The sequence below is a fragment of the Schistocerca gregaria genome, chromosome 1, assembly GCF_023897955.1.
Source record: "Schistocerca gregaria isolate iqSchGreg1 chromosome 1, iqSchGreg1.2, whole genome shotgun sequence".
NCBI lineage: Eukaryota > Metazoa > Arthropoda > Insecta > Orthoptera > Acrididae > Schistocerca > Schistocerca gregaria.
The window spans coordinates 321363019-321383723 of NC_064920.1; the positions used below are offsets into that span (position 1 = coordinate 321363019).

At 40.2% G+C, this 20705-nt stretch overlaps 1 protein-coding gene across 2 annotated transcripts in view; it reads left to right on the forward strand.

The window, feature by feature from the left end:
• Nucleotides 1-20705, forward strand: part of LOC126343774 (protein furry) — a 1073323-nt gene that overhangs the window by 108965 nt on the left and 943653 nt on the right. For both annotated transcript variants that reach the window (XM_050001966.1, XM_050001967.1), the window contains exons 19-21: nucleotides 4748-4918; nucleotides 13493-13642; nucleotides 13725-13894. In XM_050001966.1, the coding sequence (XP_049857923.1) occupies nucleotides 4748-4918; nucleotides 13493-13642; nucleotides 13725-13894 (491 nt within the window). The remainder of the gene's footprint in view (nucleotides 1-4747; nucleotides 4919-13492; nucleotides 13643-13724; nucleotides 13895-20705) is intronic.

The following is a 20705-nucleotide window of genomic DNA, read 5'->3' on the forward strand; positions in this document are numbered from 1 at the left end:
AGTGTACATTTTCCTCATACACAGCCGTCAATTGTATGAGTTCCTAGGTTAAACTGTGTCAGAAATATGTTCTTGTACCAGAGTCCTGAGAATGCCGCAACACTGGAATGGTGAACGGCAACTCTTAGTATGTGTCAGCCTTTGGTGAACACTATGTCCCAGAGAACCATCATGTTTGTTATAAACCACAATGTTAAAAAATGGAAACCTCCCATCGCTTCCAACGTCCATGGTAAATTTAACCCTGGGGTGAAGACTGCTGACATGGTTCAAAAATCTGCGAGGCCAGGCAAAAGAGGTATCGTCAACATACCTCCAGTAGCACATCGGTTGTGAAACTGGAATCCTGAGTGCTCCATCCTTGAAGCCCTCATGAATACACTGATCACTATGGGCAATAAAGGGCTACCAGTTAGAAGTTTGCATGTGGTTTTTATGCTCACTTGAATTACTTGTAGCATGTAGTTTGTGAATGTCTATCATATGTTAATACAGCTGGTTTGGATGTGGGTAGCAACTACATTTGACTGCCTTCATGCTTGTTTGACAATCTCATGCTCAAATGACCTGACTCTCTACACTAGTTACTCCATAACTGCTCTGTTGCCCACTGCAGCATCATGACACATGGGAATGAGGTGAAGGAGAGTGAAAAGCAAAACTTGATTTGAAAGATTATATCCAGCTTGCAAAAGATGATGGTCTTAGCAGTGTTTGGGAGAGTGTTTCATCAATGACTGTTAAGGATGAACAGGTGATGTGAATTTCATACAGAAAAAGCTTGAAGCAAGGAACATAGACTAGGTGAAACAGCTTATTTTGAATGCTACAATCTATAGTTAAACAGTTTGAGAATGTCACGGAAAGGCATGCAGAGAATTTGCATCTCTGAAAAACTTATTGGTTATTATAACGACACTGCAAAAGAGTTCATGACATTTTTAGAGCCATCCAAAGATGCAACAGAACTGCATGAAGGCTAAAAGTATCGTACAGTTCAGTTTACTTTATTATGGGTGCATAAACTGAAAAGTCATACCAACGTAGTGCTGGAAAGAGGTATGTTTAAATTACTGTACACCCAGTTTCCTTGCTGATACTTGCCATGTGTCCAGTAAATGAAAATTGTGCTTAATTGCAAAATACCAGCTTTGGTGTCCCTGCCATTTTGGCACTACAACAGAACTGTCATATTATCATCTATTAACTATAGAAACTACAAGTGCTGAAAGTGTGATGTCTCCATCTCATTGGAGAGAAAGTCTAAATTCAGAAGTTGCACAGAGTAGACACTTTTCTGTGACTGCCTGTTAGATTACAAAGAATGATGTCCATTTCTAATAGAGATGAGACATTAAATACTGTGTGTTAAAGTTGTTATGAAATATCCATTCTAGGTAGGGTAGAACAAAATTATAATTTGACAATATCATCTTACTCAGTTTTTGTGATGCCTGTAAATATATAGTTAGTGCCCCCAGAAGAACATCACCCACACTCACAAACCAGTGTAATGTAGTCTTTGCTTTCAGAGTTGTTAGAGCAGCAATCATCAATTTGTGACCCGTGGGCTGCATGCAGCCAGAATCAAGTACACTTGTGGCACAATATTTATCAAGTGACTAACATCTAAATGCAGAATGTCAGTTAACATTGAGAGTATCATTAGAGTGCAGTTTTCCTGCTCAGTAACAAACAAAAACTCTTGCAGAGGCAATAGTATTTTAAGTTGTGCTTAATTTTATTTGATATTGCCGAGTTCAGTTAGGAGCAAAATAAAGTTGTCTGCTTACCTCAGGCATGTTGGTTTAAGTAGAGTGGCCACTATCAGAGTAAGGGAGTGTGATGGAGGGAATGTTTTGTTGTTTGTCTTCCATTGTTAAAACTCACAGGCATGAGCTACTCATACTGATCAGCTATTATGATTCTTATTTCTAGTAAAAAACATTAATTTAAACTAGACTGTTGTAATACAATGCATTGAGCAGAAGGAAAATGTCATTCAAAACATCTAGGAACTGTTTGCGATTGTTGCTGATAAGTCTTCTGGGCTGTATGGCCATTATTGAAGAAACTTTTTGATCCCTGATGTTTCGTCCAGAGCTGCATTGGACTTCTTCAGAGGTACTCCTGGTGATGCTAAGACTTGCCAACTGACAAGTTGGATGTTATAGAACGACTTACTGTGCAAAGTGGGTGTGGTCAAGTTTGATGTGATCAGCAGAGATAATCTTTGTCAGAGATATAACTTAACGATCGATTGTCGCTTGTCAAGGATAAGAAACTTATCTATTGATTCTGCAAAATCACTGTCCACTTATCACCGAGTTTCATGCTTCTTGTTTTCTGTTAAAATGATATATGTTAGATGTTATGTATTTTGATGGCTTCTCTGTGTAGTTTTGTATGAGTGTTTTTCATGATAGATAAAATTTTGATTTTGGAAAACTTCACTTCATGATGTCCTGCTGTGCTACAGCAGATTTTTCTATTTTCCCTAATCAGCAAAGTCGTTTATGTCCCCCCCCCCCCCCCCCCCCTGCCCCTGCCCCTGCCCCCAGTCTTTTACTTGTGCTTCTCTTAGTAGCTCCAATGTAGACCTTTCCACAAGTCACGTACATGCTCCAGTTGCTGACAGAGGAGGGCATTTGTCCTTAACAGATCGGAGTGGTTGACGTATTTTCTTAGTTGGTCTAAAAACTGTTGTGATGTGATGTTTCTGTAAAATCTTGCGAACTGATCAGTTACTTTTTTGATAAAATGGGGAGAAACCATACTCTTCCATCATTGTGTGTATTGTTGTCCTTTTTTCCTACTGTTAGTCTTTCATAGATCCCTATTTATTTCTTTGCTTGAACAGCCATTCGTCTTCAAAGCCTGCTTCAGATGTTTTAATTCACCATCCAAATTCTTTTGGCTGTGTCAATAAGATTTTTAATGGCACGTTTCTGTTGTTGTGGATGATGGTTGGAGTTCTTATGTAAATATTTGTGTATAGGCAGTGGCTCTACAGAATCAATAGATAAGTTTTTTTTATCTTTGACGTGCAACAATCGATAGTTAAGTTTTGTCTCTGACAGTGATTACCTCTGCCGATCGTGTGTAAACTTGACCAGCCTGCCTTGTTCGTCAGCATACTCAGCATTGCCAGAAAAAGCTCCAAAGATTTCCTCGCATCTCTGGATGAAACAAAATGAAAAGTTTCTTTGACCATGGCTATACAGGCTGGTAGACTCATCAGCAACTATGACTTCCAGTTGTGATAGCCCTCATTGTATGATTTGTGGTCATGTCTCATATTGCACAACACTCTTAAGTATAACTAAAGTTGCTGTTATTAAGATATTAATCATCTGCTCACACGGACTAACATACTTACTTATGTAGGTAACCAATTAATAATGAGATGTGTACAAAAATTGGATTGTATAAAAATTGGGACTTCATACGGGTGCTGCTGACTGCACAGTTGAGCGCCCCACAAACCAAACATAACTTACTTACTGTTAAGCACTGGTATAATACAAAATTAGTAATTTCATTAAGATAGTAATAGGCTCAGAATGTAAACTACAATTTAGGTTAATTGAGTTTATACCATTTATATATCTTAGATCTTAGAATTTCATAATATCTGTGGAAATGGGTCTGGAAATAATAATTGGTTATTTTGTACCTTTTTTCCTCAGTATTGAATATCTTGCTGCTGTATAACTTCAATGGTACTTCTTATTCCAACAAATGTCCGTGTTTTACAACCGATGATATATAACTTAAGATGTTTTACTAAAGACTTTTTTTATTATATAATCTTAAGTCTTTAGCTGCACAGCTTTACTTTCATGGCTCAGCATTGCCTGTGCTTTTGGTAATTTGACTTTGTTCTTCATGGTATTTTTTCTTTTTTTTCCTATTTGAAGTGCACAAGAGGCTTTTGCATCACTAAGGCATGCAATGTTGAGTGATTCTCTTGAATCTCTGGTACATCATACTCAGTCATTAGGTCGTTTTGCTGTACCTCAGTCCAGGAGCCAACAACATAAGAGGCGGAGGTGAGGGAGTCAATGTAGCACACTAACATGCAGTTAGTGTGGGATGTTTTTAGTATTGAGAGTAAGGTGTAGCAAATCGTTCTGCGTTGTATAGACAGCATATTGACTCCTGAGTATTTTTCTGCATCATGTTGACACAAACTTTGTACAGAGCTAAAGCCAGTCAAGGACTGTATTTGCAGATGACTAGTTTTTAATACCATTATATTGTGTTGTTAGCCTCTAGTGTGTTAATGTAATGTGAGAAGCAGTTTAATGTAATTTGTGAAGCAGTTTACATGAGCAGGTAGTCAATTAGGTAGTTTGGCAAGCTCAGTAGCAGTGGTAGTAAGCTTGGTCCGTACCGCCCACTAGTGGGCATTCCAGCTTCCGTGGTGGGCAGTAGCCAGCAGGGATGTTAAAAACATTTTCAGTAGGTTATCGTAAAATTTTGATGTAAACTACTTGTTAACTAACTTTTATTACATGCCCTAACATATTGTAATTCTCCTTTATAAATCTTGTTATCCAAAGTATCTTCCCTGTTTTTACTGTGGAACTGGTGGGTACTCTTACAGTTGCAGTTAAAGTAAATTGTAAAACAGCCACTGGTAGACTAGCAAGTGTAGTTTTTAGCTTAGTGGATACTGGCACAAAATGTAAGAACAAAGTAAAATATTTCTCAGTACTTATTTATTGTTCTTTGTTTTATTTAGCTCTTCCCCAGACAGTCTGACAATGGAACGCAACGATAACAAATCACCAGGGAGCAATATATCTCCTGCCTCTCTTTATAAGCTGGTAGTTCCTTTACTGCGATGTGAAACACCTGATGTGAGGGATGCTGCAGTCCATGCTCTAGGAAAAGTTAATTCAGATGCTCTGAAGTAAGTTAATTTTTGTTTGTAAGTAAAATTTTAATTTTATTTTAAGAATGACAGTATCCTCATATTGCAATACGTACATAGGAATTAAATGAAACAATGTTCATTGTGTAGTCTCTGCTGCTGTATATATAAAACACACACACACACACACACACACACACACACACACACACACACACAGAATTTCGAGCTTTCGCAGCTGGCGGCTGCTTCGTCAGGAAAGAGGGAAAGAAAAGGAAAGATGTAAGGATGTAGGTTTTAAGGGAGAGGGTAAGGAGTCATTCCAATCCCGGGAGCGGAAAGACTTACCTTAGGGAGAAAAAAGGATAGGTATATACACGCGCGCGCACACACACACACACACACACACACACACACACACACACACACACACACACACACACACATCCATACATACACAGACACAGGCAGACATATATAAAGGCAAAGAGTAAGGACAGAGATGTAAGTCGAGGCGGAAGTGTGGAGGCAAAGATGTTGTTGAAAGACAGGTGAGGTATGAATGGCGGCAACTTGAAATTAGCGGAGACTGAGGCCTGGTGGATAACGAGAAGAGAGGATATATTGAAGGGAAAGTTCCCATCTCCGGAGTTCGGATAGGTTGGTGTTGGTAGGAAGTATCCAGATAACTCGGATGGTGTAACACTGTGCCAAGATGTGCTGGCCGTGCACCAAGGCATGTTTAGCCACAGGGTGATCCTCATTACCAACAAACACTGTCTGCCTGTGTCCATTCATGCGAATGGACAGTTTGTTGCTGGTCATTCCCACATAGAAAGCATCACAGTGTAGGCAGGTCAGTTGGTAAATCACGTGGGTGCTTTCACACATGGCTCTGCCTTTGATCGTGTACACCTTCCGGGTTACAGGACTGGAGTAGGTGGTGGTGGGAGGGTGGGAGAGTGCAAATAAATAAATAAATAAACAAAAAAATCCTGATCCCACTCCTAATGATCCAACTCCCCAAGACACTATCCAAATTGAACCCTGCCTGGAACAGTTCCGTCCTCCATCACAGCAGGACCCACCTCCTCTTCCTCAAAATCACCCTCTCCAAACCTTCCAGGAATTTCTAACTTCCAGCCTTGCCTCTCAATCTTTCTTGAAAAACCTTAATCCTGCTCCCAACATCACCACAGCCGAAGCCCAGGCTATCCGTGATCTGAAAGCTGACCGATCCATCATCATTCTTCCGGCTGACAAGGGTTCCCCGACCGTGGTACTTGATCGTCAGGAGTATGTGGCTGAGGGACTGCGTCAGCTTTTTCAGACGACTCTACATACAAAGTTTGCCAAGGTAATCCCATTCCTGATGTCCAGGCGGAGCTTCAAGGAATCCTCAGCACCTTAGGCCCCTACAAAACCTTTCCCCTGACTCCATCAAACTCCTGACCCCACCGACACCTCGCACTCCTACCTTCTACCTACTTCCTAAAATTCACAAACCCAAACATCCTGGCCGCCCCATTGTAGCTGGCTACCAAGCCCCCACAGAACATATCTCTGCCTACGTAGATCAACACCTTCAACCCATTACTTGCAGTCTCCCATCCTTCATCAAAGACACCAACCACTTTCTCGAACGCCTGGAATCCGTACCCAGTCTCTTACCCCCGGAAACCATCCTTGTAACCATTGATGCCACTTCCCTATACACAAATATCCCGCACGTCCAGGACCTCGCTGCAATGGAGCACTTCCTTTCACGCCGATCACCTGCCACCCTACCTAAAACCTCTTTCCTCGTCACCTTAGCCAGCTTCATCCTGACCCACAACTTCTTCACTTTTGAAGGCCAGACATACCAACAATTAAAGGGAACAGCCATGGGTACCAGGATGGCCCCCTTGTATGCCAACCTATTTATGGGTCGCTTAGAGGAAGCCTTCTTGGTTACCCAAGACTGCCAACCCAAAGTTTGGTACAGATTTATTGATGACATCTTCATGATCTGGACTCACAGTGAGAACAACTCCAGAATTTCCTCTCCAACCTCAACTCCTTTGGTTCCATCAGATTAACCTGGTCCTACTCCAAATCCCATGCCACTTTCCTTGACGTTGACCTCCATCTGTCCAATGGCTAACTTCACACATCCGTCCACATCAAACCCACCAACAAGCAACAGTACCTCCATTATGACAGCTGCCACCCATTCCATATCAAACGGTCCCTTCCCTACAGCCTAGGCCTTTGTGGCAAACGAATCTGCTCCAGTCCTGAATCCCTGGACCATTACACCAACAACCTGAAAACAGCTTTCGCATCCCGCAACTACCCTCCCAACCTGGTACAGAAGCAGATAACGAGAGCCACTTACTCATCCCCTCAAACCCAGAACCTCTCACAGAAGAACCCCAAAAGTGCCCCACTTGTAACAGGATACTTCCCAGGACTGGATCAGACTCTGAATGTGGCTCTCCAGCAGGGATACGACTTCCTAAAATCCTGCCCCGAAATGAGATCCATCCTTCATGAAATCCTTCCCACTCTACCAAGAGTGCTTTCCGCCGTCCACCTAACCTTCGTAACCTCTTGGTTCATCCCTATGAAATCCTGAAACCACCTTCCCTACCCTCTGGCTCCTACCCTTGCAACTGCCCCCGGTGTAAAACCTGTTCTATACACCCTCCCACCACCACCTACTCCAGTCCTGTAACCCGTAAGGTGTACACAATCAAAGGCAGGGCCACGTGTGAAAGCACCCACATGATTTACCAACTGACCTGCCTACACTGTGACGCTTTCTATGTGGGAATGACCAGCAACAAACTGTCCATTCGCATGAATGGACACAGGCAGACAGTGTTTGTTGGTAATGAGGATCACCCTGTGGCTAAACATGCCTTGGTGCACGGCCAGCACATCTTGGCACAGTGTTACACCGTCCGAGTTATCTGGATACTTCCTACCAACACCAACCTATCCGAACTCCGGAGATGGGAACTTTCCCTTCAATATATCCTCTCTTCTCATTATCCACCATGCCTCAATCTCCGCTAATTTCAAGTTGCCGCCACTCATACCTCACCTGTCTTTCAACAACATCTTTGCCTCCACACTTCCGCCTCGACTTACATCTTTGCCCTTACTCTTTGCCTTTATATATGTGTGTGTGTGTGTGTGTGTGTGTGTGTGTGTGTGTGTGTGTGTGTGTGTGCGCGCGCGCGCGCGCGCGAGTATATACCTACCCTTTTCCCCCCTAAGGTAAGTCTTCCGCTCCCGGGATTGGAATGACTCCTTACCCTCTCCCTTGAAACCCACATCCTTTCATCTTTCCTTTTCTTTCCCTCTTTCCTGACGAAGCAGCCGCCGACTGCGAAAGCTCGAAATTCTGTGTGTGTGTTTGTGTGTTTTATTCATTGTACCTATCTACCGGCACTTTCCCGCTTGGTAAGTCTTGGAATCTTTGTTTTTAATATATTTTTCCCATGTGGAAGTTTCTTTCGGCACAATAAAAAACCACACAAACACACACACAAAATTTCGAGCTTTCACAACCGGCGGTCGCTTCGTCAGGAGAGAGGGTAAGGAGTCATTCCAATCTCGGGAGCGGAAAGACTTACCTTAGGGGCACAAAATTAAGACTTACCTTAGGTAAGTAAGGAGTCATTCCAATCCTGGGAGCGGAAAGAGTTTCCTTAGGGGCACAAAATTAAGACTTACCTTAGGTAAGTCTTTCTGTTCCCAGGATTGGAATGACTCCTTACCCTCTCCCTTAAAACCCACATTCTTTTGTCTTTCCCTCTCCTTCCCTCTTTCCTGATGAAGCAACCGTTGGTTGCGAAAGCTTGAATTTTGTGTGTATGTTTGTGTTTGTTTATGTGTCTATCAACCTCCCAGCGTTTTCGTTTGGTAAGTCACATCATCTATGTTTTTAGATATATTTTTCCCACGTGGAATGTTTCCCTCTATTGTATATATTAGGACTGCTGCATTGCAAGATTTGCATTTCATTTGTGTTCTGGATGTGTTGGTGTTGGTTTTGATGATATTACCACTTAGAATGCTTCTCAGTTTTCCAATCATTTTTGCACATTTTTTACTCATCAGTCAGAACTTTTGTGTCCCAACATATTTGACTATGGCATAATAGTGCGTTTTGGGCAGCAGACCGTCTCATAGATGATGATGAGTAGTAGGTATCCTCATTTTCTATATGCCTGTCTGCTACTCTCCGCTTCATGTATTTGGAGAGTAGTGAGTATTCCTCATATAGGTATTTCTATTGTATTAAAAATTTCTCATTGACATTACAAAGTATGCTTGTTTGAAGAGAAGATACAATAGTTTAAGTGTAGAAGCACAGTAACAGGAGAATGCTTAAGATGCCAAGTAACCTACAAGGCAAGAAAAAATAACAATGAAAACAAATTTGAAAGCTTCCATTCAAAATTTCTTTAAATAAAAGATACAGCGTGATACTATGATGACACAACACCATTGGAAAAACGACTTCCACTAACCCAAACAAAAAGAAACATACCATGTTTATGGAAAACCAGAAGATTGTTTTAAACATATGCACTGCACCTGTGAGCATACAGATTGATTAAATCATCTGGCTGTTAATGATTAGAAAGAAATATAAAAGAATACAAAAAATACAAAGGAGTGTTGGAGAAAAAGAGCAAGAGAAGAGATCCTTGTTAAAAAAAATTCTGATATTCGTAGTCTCCTAGCCCACAATTATAGTATAGCAGTATGTTCAATATTCTTTTTTTCCTGGTTGAGGAATTCGGTGCCTCAACTGTTGGGTGAATAGTTACCTTTGTTTCACTATTAATGAGCATTGAGCCAAGCTGATATTGATTTTTAAAAATTTAATCTATGTAAAGTTAGTGATATTTACTTGGTGGTGGTGGGGGTGGGGACGACAACGTTATTTACAGTGTGGTCCCTTTGAGTCTGGTTTCATGTAATCTGCTCTTCAAATATCAACCCCTCTTTACAACCCTAACTACAATGGGCATTAAATGTATTTGCAACTAATTTTTTTCCCAGTTTATTTTAGCAGAAACATGCGAGGGACATCATGAAATATTCTCAGTTGAGCCCCTATAGTTTCCTGAAGGTCCGGTAGGTCGTGGCACTATATGTAACCTTCAAAATGGTGTCCGTCTAATGGAGGTGTGTTCCAAGCAGAGAGCTGCAAGTGAGTTTCTTTTGGCGGAAACCAGAGCATTGTAGATATTCTTAGGCACTTCCAGAATGTCAACTGAGATGCAAGCAGTGAGTAAAAGTACAGTGCGTTGTTGTATGAGGTGTGTGTCATTATCACAACAAGTTTAAACAAACCTTTCTAATCTCCTGTGTGCCAGCCAGCCACACAAAACTGAGACACTCAGTTCGAGGTGGTTGATGGATTACAATCAAACATCTTGCTGCACAAATGGCCATCTCTTTGGTAGTGCTGAAACATTTATCCACCAGTTGGCATACTCACCGGTTTGTGCCTACTGGGACTCTTGCCACCTAACAGAAGACCATAAAGAGCAATGGAGAACCATCTGTGCAGAATTGTTTGTGCATTACGAGGCTGATCGTGGCAAGTATTTTGTTGAACATCATTACAAGTGATAAAATACAGATTCTTCACTTCAAGTCAGAAACAAAATGACAATCCATAGACTGGTGCCACACCACCTCTCCTCCAAAGAAAAAGTTCAGAGCTGCACCTTCAGCTGGTCATATCAAGGTGACAGTCTTCTGGAACTCTGAAAGTGTTATTCTGTTTGAAGTGCTCCCTTGTGGCACAAACAAACAATTCTGAAGTATTGTGTTACCCTCAGGAATTTGAAGAAATGACTTCATTGTCACAAAAATGCAAATGAACTTCTCCTTCTCCATGAGAAAACAAGGTTTCACTTAAGTCTTCTCACCCAAGAGCAGCTCACAAAACTTCATCAGACTGTTCTTCCTCATCCACCCTGCAGCCAGAATCTTGGACCTTCCAACTTCCATCTGTTTGGCCTCGTGAAGGATACATTCTGTGGGAAGCAGTACATGGATGATGGGGAGGGTATTGATGCATCAAGACATTGGTTGTGATGTCAGTCAGTAGAGTGGTACCATATGGGCAACGGTCCCTCCCAGTAAAGTGGCATGAGGCTGTCACATTGAATGGAGATTATTTTGAAAAATACGGTTTTGTCGGTTGAAAAATGGGGAATAATATGGTGCATTTACAGATATGTCTTCAGCCTGGAATTTCATTGACTAGAGTAGAATTATCTCCAGTGATGAGTACTGCTTCAAACTGAGTCCTGATGACCAGTGAAGATGTGTCTGAAGATGCCCAGACAATGTTGGGATATCAACCTGACTGTCATCCGCCATATGACCCGACTGCCAGGACTGATCGTCTGAGGTGCCATTTTAGTTCATAGCAGGACCCCTCTGATTATCATCCATACCACTCTTACAGTACAGCAGCATATTTATGATATTCTGTGTCCTGTTTTGTTGTCCTTCTTGGCAAGCCATCCTGGGCTTGCATTTCAGCTGGATAGTGGCCACTCACACATGGTGGAAGTTTATGTCTTGGCCAACAAGGTTGCTGGTTCTCTTGCCAGATGAGAATGTCTGGAGAGTAATAGGCAGAGCCGTCCAACCATCTTGGGATTTTGACAATCTAATGTCTCAGTCCCACAGGATTTCACACAATATCCCTCAGGAGGACATCCAACAACATCATCAGTCAGTGCAGTGGTCTAGTGCACTAACTGTCAGTTTGTCAGTTCAGATTAAATGCCCATTGCTACTGGTTACAATTTATATATGTAAAATTAATGTATTCAGCTTAGCTATGATTACTTAAATTTAATGAATTAATACATTTAAACAGAAATTGGTTTAATGCTACATTTCTGACCATTTTTGATTTCAACTGTCCTTCAATAGCAACATTCTGTTGTTATCATATTCCCACTTTCTCTCATCTTTTTTTATCTCTCTGTGGCTTCGGCTTCTTTGTCAGCTGTTTTAAATCCCCTATACTTGACCCTTACTGTACCTATTTTCTGAAAGTTTGTAACAGTATCTACAGTTGCGAACAGCACAGTGCTGTGTATTTTTGCTGATTTTCCGTGAGTGCTGTGTATTTATGCTGATTTTCCGTGAAAACACATTATTTTATTGGAAAATGGAAGCTCAACAAGAATTTTCTATCAGTGAAGTGACAGGGGAAAAACATTGAAACCATAACTTTTGATGAAAAAAAAATTCACCATTGCTCTTAAATTCACTTTTTCAATTTGTAAAGCAAAAGGTATGTAACTGACAGTCCTCCTGCATCTGTGGGTCCTGTAGCTATAGCTACAGTCAAGTAATTGTAGGACATATTATTGAAATTTATGAGTTATAATTTCATAGTAAGTGATGAACATTTGACACCATACACTGAACCTGAGGAACAAAATCTTCTTGATGAAGTGTGTGGACTCACTCTCTCTCTCTCTCTCTCTCTCTCTCTCTCTCTCTCTCTCTCTCTCTCACACACACACACACACACACACACACACACACTCCCACTCTCTCTTTGCTCACACAAGCACAGGCATTTAAGTGTGAATTGCAGAGTAGCCATATAGATGTAGATGCACTACATGCAGTCTTATTTTATTTATAACAGGTTCCTTCTCCAAGTACAAATGTGATTGACAAATATTCCTCTTGTATTTTGGTAACCTTCACATTACTGACAGGCATCCAAAGTGGAAACTTCATTATTAAAATCACAATTCCCCAGCTCAGTGAGGGAGAGAAAAATCTTCAAATTTGGAGGAAAGACATAGAACTAGGTGACACTAGAATGACAAAATTACATTTGCCAACCCCCAAAATTCTGAAAGATTTCAAGATGCATGAGGCTGTTACAAACAAGTGGTGATGAGAACATTACAACAGCAGGCTATGACATTGTGGGGAGTAAAACATAATATGATAGCAGTGGGAATCAAATGCAAGCAGGTAAATTGATAATCAGTGTACTAGACCATAGCACTATACTGCTTACTTCATCCAGGTGCTCAAAAATCCCTCACATTGTACTTGAAAATCTATTCTCCAATGACCCATTCAGGCAAGATATCTAAAAGGGGCGCTTACGTGCTTCTATTCACACAGTGTGAGCCACATTGGTGACTCCCATCTTTCACTCCCTCCTTGTTATTCATTTGTTTTATAAAATAGTCCATGATATGCTTAACAAATGAGTACCTGGCAAAAACTGAAAGGGACTGTCAGTGCAATTGAATGGCAGTTGAGTGATGGTAGTTCCAGCTCTTTCAGTGATAAGACAGAGAGAAGACCAAAAGCTGCAAAACCTGCACAATATCTCTCTGCTAAATGCATTTATAGCATTACAGTCACCCTTGCTGATGTGCAGGGTGGGAGAAGACAATTGTAAGGTATTACTAGTCTGCTTATACAACATTGTATTGTTATTGTCTTATTGCATAAGGTTATTGAAATACTTGCATGTTACATTGTTTGGAGAAAATGATCAAACAATGATTATATGGAAATTATATTATTTGTTTATTTTTGTAGGGATCTAATGGAGGAATTATCTGTGTACATAAGAGAGGCAGTGGATAGAAAGCAGGAGAATATGAGAAGAAGACGGAGACGAGATGCTCTTCGTTTACAATTAGTTAGAGTCCTTGAGCTTATAGCTGAATATGGAACCTTTGGAAACTGGTATGTTCACTTTGTACAGTGTTTCATTCTTATAATCTTAACAACTGCTCCATTATACAGCATATGCTTTTTTGCATTTCAGTCAGTGGGTGCTAGATCGTGAAACTCAGTCACTTCATCCTACTTTTGTTGAATATGTTGATGGAGCCCGCCTGTATTTGGAAAGTGAAGCAGACAAGGATGTGCAAGCTGTCAAAGATATAAAATTTCATTTCTGCAACTTCATAAGGAAAATGATAAAAAGTTTCTCATGTAAGTATTGTTATCAATTCACACATTTTTGTAGATACTTTGTTGTAGCAATAGTAAATGAATAATAAATTAGATACAAGAATAAATGTTGCTGATTCATTCTGTTACCCTCTACCTCAGCCTGTACTTCTACAGTTATTTTGTTTCTAGCAGAAATATTCTACTGTTAGCTGTCACAGCCATTGATCTCACAGTAGTTCCTCTAATATAAAGATGCATAAGCAGGGTGATGTGACAGTATATCAGTACAAGCATACATAGTGCACATATAGATCATTATTAAGCCAAACTAATGATGTTAGCTCAAGGGGTCATCTTATTCTTTGTGACTTGGCAAGCTGACAGCAAACAGGTAAGAGTGATAAGCAGCACATCAAAGAAGTAAGTGGACTTCTCATTTGGTGCGGTCAGATGCTAGAAAAGGATGGCATGTTGGCCTCTTACACAATGAGACAAATCTCGGATTCCACAATGCACAAAAATTGAATTTTAAAGAAATTAATGTGCTTTTCATGAAAACTGAAGAACAAGCTGGTTCAGGCATTGCTCAAATACAAAATCTGTTCAAAAAATTCTGGAGCATTTGTAATTTCTCCCAGTTGTGTGTTGGAGTGAAATGCGGCTGGCATCCCTGCACATGCTTGTGTTAATGTGTAACTGCCAGACGTTTCATTGTTGTATGTCTGTTAGTTATTGTTCAGTGATGTATTGAGTAGAATGTTGTGTCACACAGTTTGTGAATTTCAAGATGGCAGAGTTAGAGCAACAATGTGTCTGCATTAAATTATGCATGAAACTCAAGGAAACCTTTACAGAGACACGCCAAATGATGCAGGAAGCCTATGATGACGAGTGCTTAAGCCATACTCAGTGTTACAAATGGTTCACATGATTTAAAAGTGGCTGGACAGAGGTTAAAGATGACCCTCGTTCAGGATGCTCTTCAACGTCTACCAATGACACTCATGTCACGAATGTCAACAAAATTGTGAATGCCAATCAAAGACTGACTGACTGAGAGATTTCAGAAGAATGCAACATTTTGGTTGGATGTTGTCATGAAATCCTGACACAGCATCTTGGAATGTATTGTGTTGCTGCTAAGTTTGTCCTATGGCTCATGAGTCAAGACCAGAAAAACTTTTGTCTGGTGATCTGTGAAGAGCTTTTGGATTGCACAAATGAGAACCAGATGTTCCTTACAAGAATCATAACTAGTGATGAGACATGGGTCTATGGTTATGATGTTGAGACCAAGGGTCAGTCTTCACAACGGGTTTGGAAAGGTTTTCCAAGTCCAAAAGGAGCTTGTCAGGCCAGGTCAAATGTGAAAGACATGCTGACAGTTTTCTTTGACTTTGAAGGATTAGTTCATCGTGAATTAATACCACTGGGACAAACTGCTAATCAGTGGTACTATCAGGATGGATTGCAACACCTGTGAGAAAATGTGAGATAAAAATGATCTGAAATGTGGTGAGACAATTCATGGCTCTTGCATCATGATACGCACCTGCACATTCATCCCTGTTGGTGCGTGACTGTTGCACAAAAACCAAATCACTGTGCTGCCTCATCCTCCATACTTTTCAGACCTGGCACCTGTGGTCTTTTTTGATTGGCAAAGTTGAAAACCACATTGAAAGGATGAAGTTTTGCAATGATAGACGAGATAAAAGAAAATTCGCAGACGGCACTTCCTGCAATCCAGTAAGAGGGGTCCCAAGGCTGCTTCTGGAGTTGGAATCAGCATTGGGAGCAGTGTATCAATTGTGGGGGAGGGTATTTTGAAGGAGACAATGCACAATAAGTAAAAGGTAAACGTAGAAAAGGTTTGTGGACATAGTTCTGGAATTTTTTCAAAGACCTCATACATAATCATATTGAGACGACTGTACTCTAGTTTAACATGCAGTGAGCTACAGTGAAATACATGACAAAATAAAATTGATTAACTAATAATAAAGTATCATTCTGTTACTCCTGATGAAGATGTCTGTAATCAGAAAACTGTAGTAGAACAAAAATAATTAGATGACAAACGTTTGAGATTGTGAAATGTTTGAAAATAAGGGAGAACTAAGTTGCAAATCTATAAATGTCATTTTAGCACCTACAGCAGTGATGGGAGTTGATGTGCCAGCTGCTAAGAGGATTGCTTTGAAGGATTTTATAGCACATATAATTTGGCTAAGGTAGCAGTTTGGAATGTTACTAATGATGTGCTACTATCATTGTTTCACTACTAATGTCTGCAAATCTGATAAGCAGTTTATCATATCATTTATTCAGGATGAATACCAACAATGTTTTAGCCAAAAATGAGCATCTTATTATCATCTAGTGAAACAGGAACTACTGGAGCAGGACTGCGGGCTGAAATGGCACAGTGGCTACTACACTGGACACATATTTGGTTTTATGATAATTAAAATTACCATCCTGCAAACCAAATTTAGGTTTTCCATGCTTTTGCTCAATGATTAAGGCAAATGCTGGAATTATTCTTTCTTTTTTTAAATAGATCTTCTGGGTTTCTTCCCCATCCTTCAACTGATTTGAGTTATATACTTAATCTCCAATGACCTCATTGTCAATGAGTCATTAAACCGTCCTACCCATGCCTTCATTGTTTCTAAGTTGGGTTGGTAGACACACAAATTTACAAACTGAGTTGCATCTCCCAAGTTTTCAGAATTGCTTAAAATTCATTTGTTGGAATAAAGATGATGATGGTTTTCCTTCAAAGGGCACTGAAGGGAGGGAAAGTGATTCCAAACACAGGTTCATCAGAGATGCATGTTACAGGAAATGTGGGAAGTAAAACAGGATTAATAATGTAAATTTGAGTTTCCTCAATTTGGTTTTGCAATTAAGCAAGATTATTAACTACAGTTTGGCCCATCTTCAGCAGCCTTCTTGTACTGGGAAACAGTAAAAAGCAAATTTTAATTTAAGAGATCAGTAAAAATTGAGTAATGAAAATCACTTAAGTCATTAAATAAGCACAGGTAATATATTTCTCATAGATAGTATATTTCTCAAGTTAACAGTTCATGCTTTACTGTATGGCATGGAGAGCTGTATCAAACCAGTCTCTGGACTGAAGACCACAATAACAACAATCACAATTAATGCTAACAACTTTCATATATATCATGAAATACACTCGCCAATCATATTAATGGGGGCACCTGTCAGCAGCCTGGATTACCACCTTTTGCAGCATGGACTGCAGTAGCTGTGCAGGAAGAGTGTCAGTGAAGTTCTGGAAGGCATCATCAGGGATGCGAAGCCTGCTGACTCGAGTACCATAACCAGCTATGCGAAGTTTGTCGGTTGAAGATCCATGGCACAAACAGCCCGATCAAGGTGCTCCCACAGATTCTCAATTGTTTCTAAATCCAGAAAATTTTGTGGCCAGGGGAAAAGGTAAACTCATCCTGGTGTTCTTGAAACCACATACACACACTGCAAGCTGTGTAACATATTGCATTATCATGCTGGTAGAAGCCATCATATCAAGGAAAACCAAACTGCATGTATGGGTCGACATGGTCCCCAGAATAGATGCACACTCATGTTGAGTTGTTGTGCCTTCCAGAATGATGAAATCATCTCCCAGGGAATCCCACAATAACTTTCTACAGATCATAACTCTCCATACCCTTGCCTGGCCCCTTTCAAAGACTGCTGCAAAGCCATACATGCCAACAACTGTCTTCTGGTAGAGAGTAATACGTGATTAATCTGAAAAGGCAACCTGTCACCATTCAGTGGATGTCTAGTTTTGGTACAGTGTGCAAATTCTAGCCTTTGTAGCCAATAAACAACAGTCAGCATCAATGGATGAACCAGGCACATTCTGCAGAGGCCCGCACACAGCTACTTTCACTGAATGGTCATTCAGAAACACTGTTGGCAACACCTTGGTTCATCTGAACTGGTCAGTTGCTCAGCAGTTGCACACCTGTTTGCCTCTACACATCTGTGCAGCTGTCACTCACTCCTGTCTCTGCAGTTTACCTGACAGGTTTTATGCACACTCCTCTGCTAGTTCTGCCACCTCCCATCTGTGAGTTGTTATTGCGCATTGATATCGAACATAGGTCTTGGTTGCATTAATGGAGGAGATTAGTGTTTAACGTCCCGTTGACAGAGAAGGAAAGTGGCCATTCCCTTTTGAAGGAACCATCCCAGCATTTGCCTTAAGCTTAAATCAGGAAGTCGGGATGTGGGTTTGAACTGTCTTCTTCTCAAATGTGAGTCCAGTGTACTAAGCACTGTGTTACCCTGTTTGGTTGGTCACATTAATGTGACTGGACTGTGTATAATTTGTAGCATGACATCATAAAGCATTAGGTGGTTTCCTTTGAGTTAAAGCTTAATTTGACAAATAAATTCCTGAGAATATATGTATGGTGCTTAGTGTTGCGTGGAAGTGAATCATCATCTGAGTTACAACCAGAAAAGAAAAGAATTTATTGGAAATGACATTAACAGAAGGATGCTAAAATTTTGTTGGTCAGTAAGATCGCAGAATCAGTGAGCAGAGGAATATGTGTCAAACACAAGAGACAAGACAATAGGACATGTATTAAAACTTCATAGAATAACTTGCAGGGGGGGGGGGGCAAAAGTTGTAACAGAAGACAGGGATTGTAATGTGTCCAACAAATAAGTGTGGGTTCTGGTTGTAGGTGCTACTCTGGGGTGAAGAGATTGGCACAGAAGAGGAAATCTCAGTAGGCCTCATCAAATCAGTTAGAGCTCCATTGCCTGTGTAGGGCTCCAAACAGTTCCACATAACATGGTGATATGTAATGTAATAGTCTCCTTCAGCATGACAATAAGATACCACACCTGAGCACTGCGACATTTGCAACAGTCTGAAACCTTGTGTCCAGTGTCATCACTCATCCTCCATACAGTCCCAACTTGGCCACAGCTAATTTTCAGCTGCCTCCAAAACTTAAAGAACATGTTAGTCAACAAAGTCAAACATTCTACAGTGACTCTAACAGTGACTGATGAGAAATAAATATTTAGACATGAAGAATAAAGTTGTAGTATGTTAATAACTTTTGTTTTATTCAGAAAGCTTTAAGAGTTTTCACATAAAATATTTGGAGGCATTACTTTTCAGCTTGCCATCATACTTTAATTGTACCCGTAGCTCGATGGAAGCTTATTTTTGTAATGCTAGTTTTGTGTTGCTTATTCCAACTCCAGTTGTTCATGCATACAACTGCCCTAAACTGCCAATTACAGGTTGTACTCATACTTCATCCCAAATAACTCGCAAAAATTGGTTTGTTTATATTAGCTCAAGCCAGGCAACTGCTCAACTCACTGCACTTCTGTGCTTTGAACTGCAATGATGTTAGGCATCAATATGTGTGAGATACTCTCAATCCTTCAGTATAGTCACCCTCATTCTCAATAACTTAATTCCAACTTCTGGAATATTTTGTTATTTGATTCAAGGAACAATATATTCATTACTTTTGAATGGCTTAGGTAATGGGATCAGACAGCTCTTCCAAGGAACGTTTTGTCAAATTTGGGAAATAAGTTGAAGTCTAGTAGGTTCATGCCTGAATAATAGGAAGCCCGAGATAATACATCCAAACTGTATTTGCCAGACTTGGGGTATAAAATTTCTGGCATGCACAAATACACACACAGAATGATCCAAGCCTGAGCAACTGTTGATGGGTTTTATTCTTCTGCAAGGTTTTTGTCTAAGTGACTAAATTCATTAAAATGATTTATAGATTGTGAGAAATTTTTTTACAGCTGTACTGTGATTTCACGTCTGATTTAAATCTCTGACAGATGTTTCAACAGAAACATCTTTATTTAAAAAAAAATCATTCCTGCCTCTGTTAGTCTGCTAAGTAATCAGACACACAGTTCTCTGAAATTTTTCACATATTCAAATCATTTATAGAAAATCGGAATACTCATGTGGACAACCTTATGGTCACATGATCATCATCTTGAAGGACACCTTTCACTGTTTTCATGTTTTTTTAATTTTCTTTTTCTTTTATCAACTCTTGACACACTCTGTGTGTCACATTGTTGCCTAAACTACAACTTGATCTGTTATGTGTCAACTAGAGAAGAAAAAAAAGTGCTGTTGAAGGCAGCTCTAGGGGTCACATGAAGTAGAGGAATGTGCATTTATTACTAATGTGAAGTCCATGGATATTTCTGTCTCTTGTTACATACAGGCTGATTATAATTGAAGTAAACTTTCAAAATGCTATAGAAATAACACCACTTGTCAGAATGACGTCAGAATATTATCGGAAAAGGGGTAACATGTATGGCAGAAAAAATAAATAGTGTGAAAATTCATCAATAGAATGCTCTGTATGTGTCAGAATACATAAATGTAAACACCTGTCATGTGCACGACCCTTTGAAGTTGGTAAAAACATGCCCAGTACACGGCTTTTCCTCCCTTCACGTCTGCAAGATTTGCGATGACTGTCTCAATGCAGGATCATGCTCTGCTTGTAAAGCTGTATTATAAGAATAATGCACAAGTCGCTCTGCAGATGTTCTAGACACTGAAGTGTTTGAAAAAAAGGTGTTGGTCCGATGACTGCCATGTGTCTGGAGAAAATGATTCGAAAAGTCGGAAAGATGGGTTCTTTTGGTGTGCAACCTGGTAGAAGGAGGAAACGAATTGATACAATGTCAGTGGAAGCAGTGACCACAGCAGTGCAGGATGATATGAGTAGTGGTGCGCAAACATGTAGTGCACTTGGGCATACCTGTGAGTATGGTGCTTAAAATC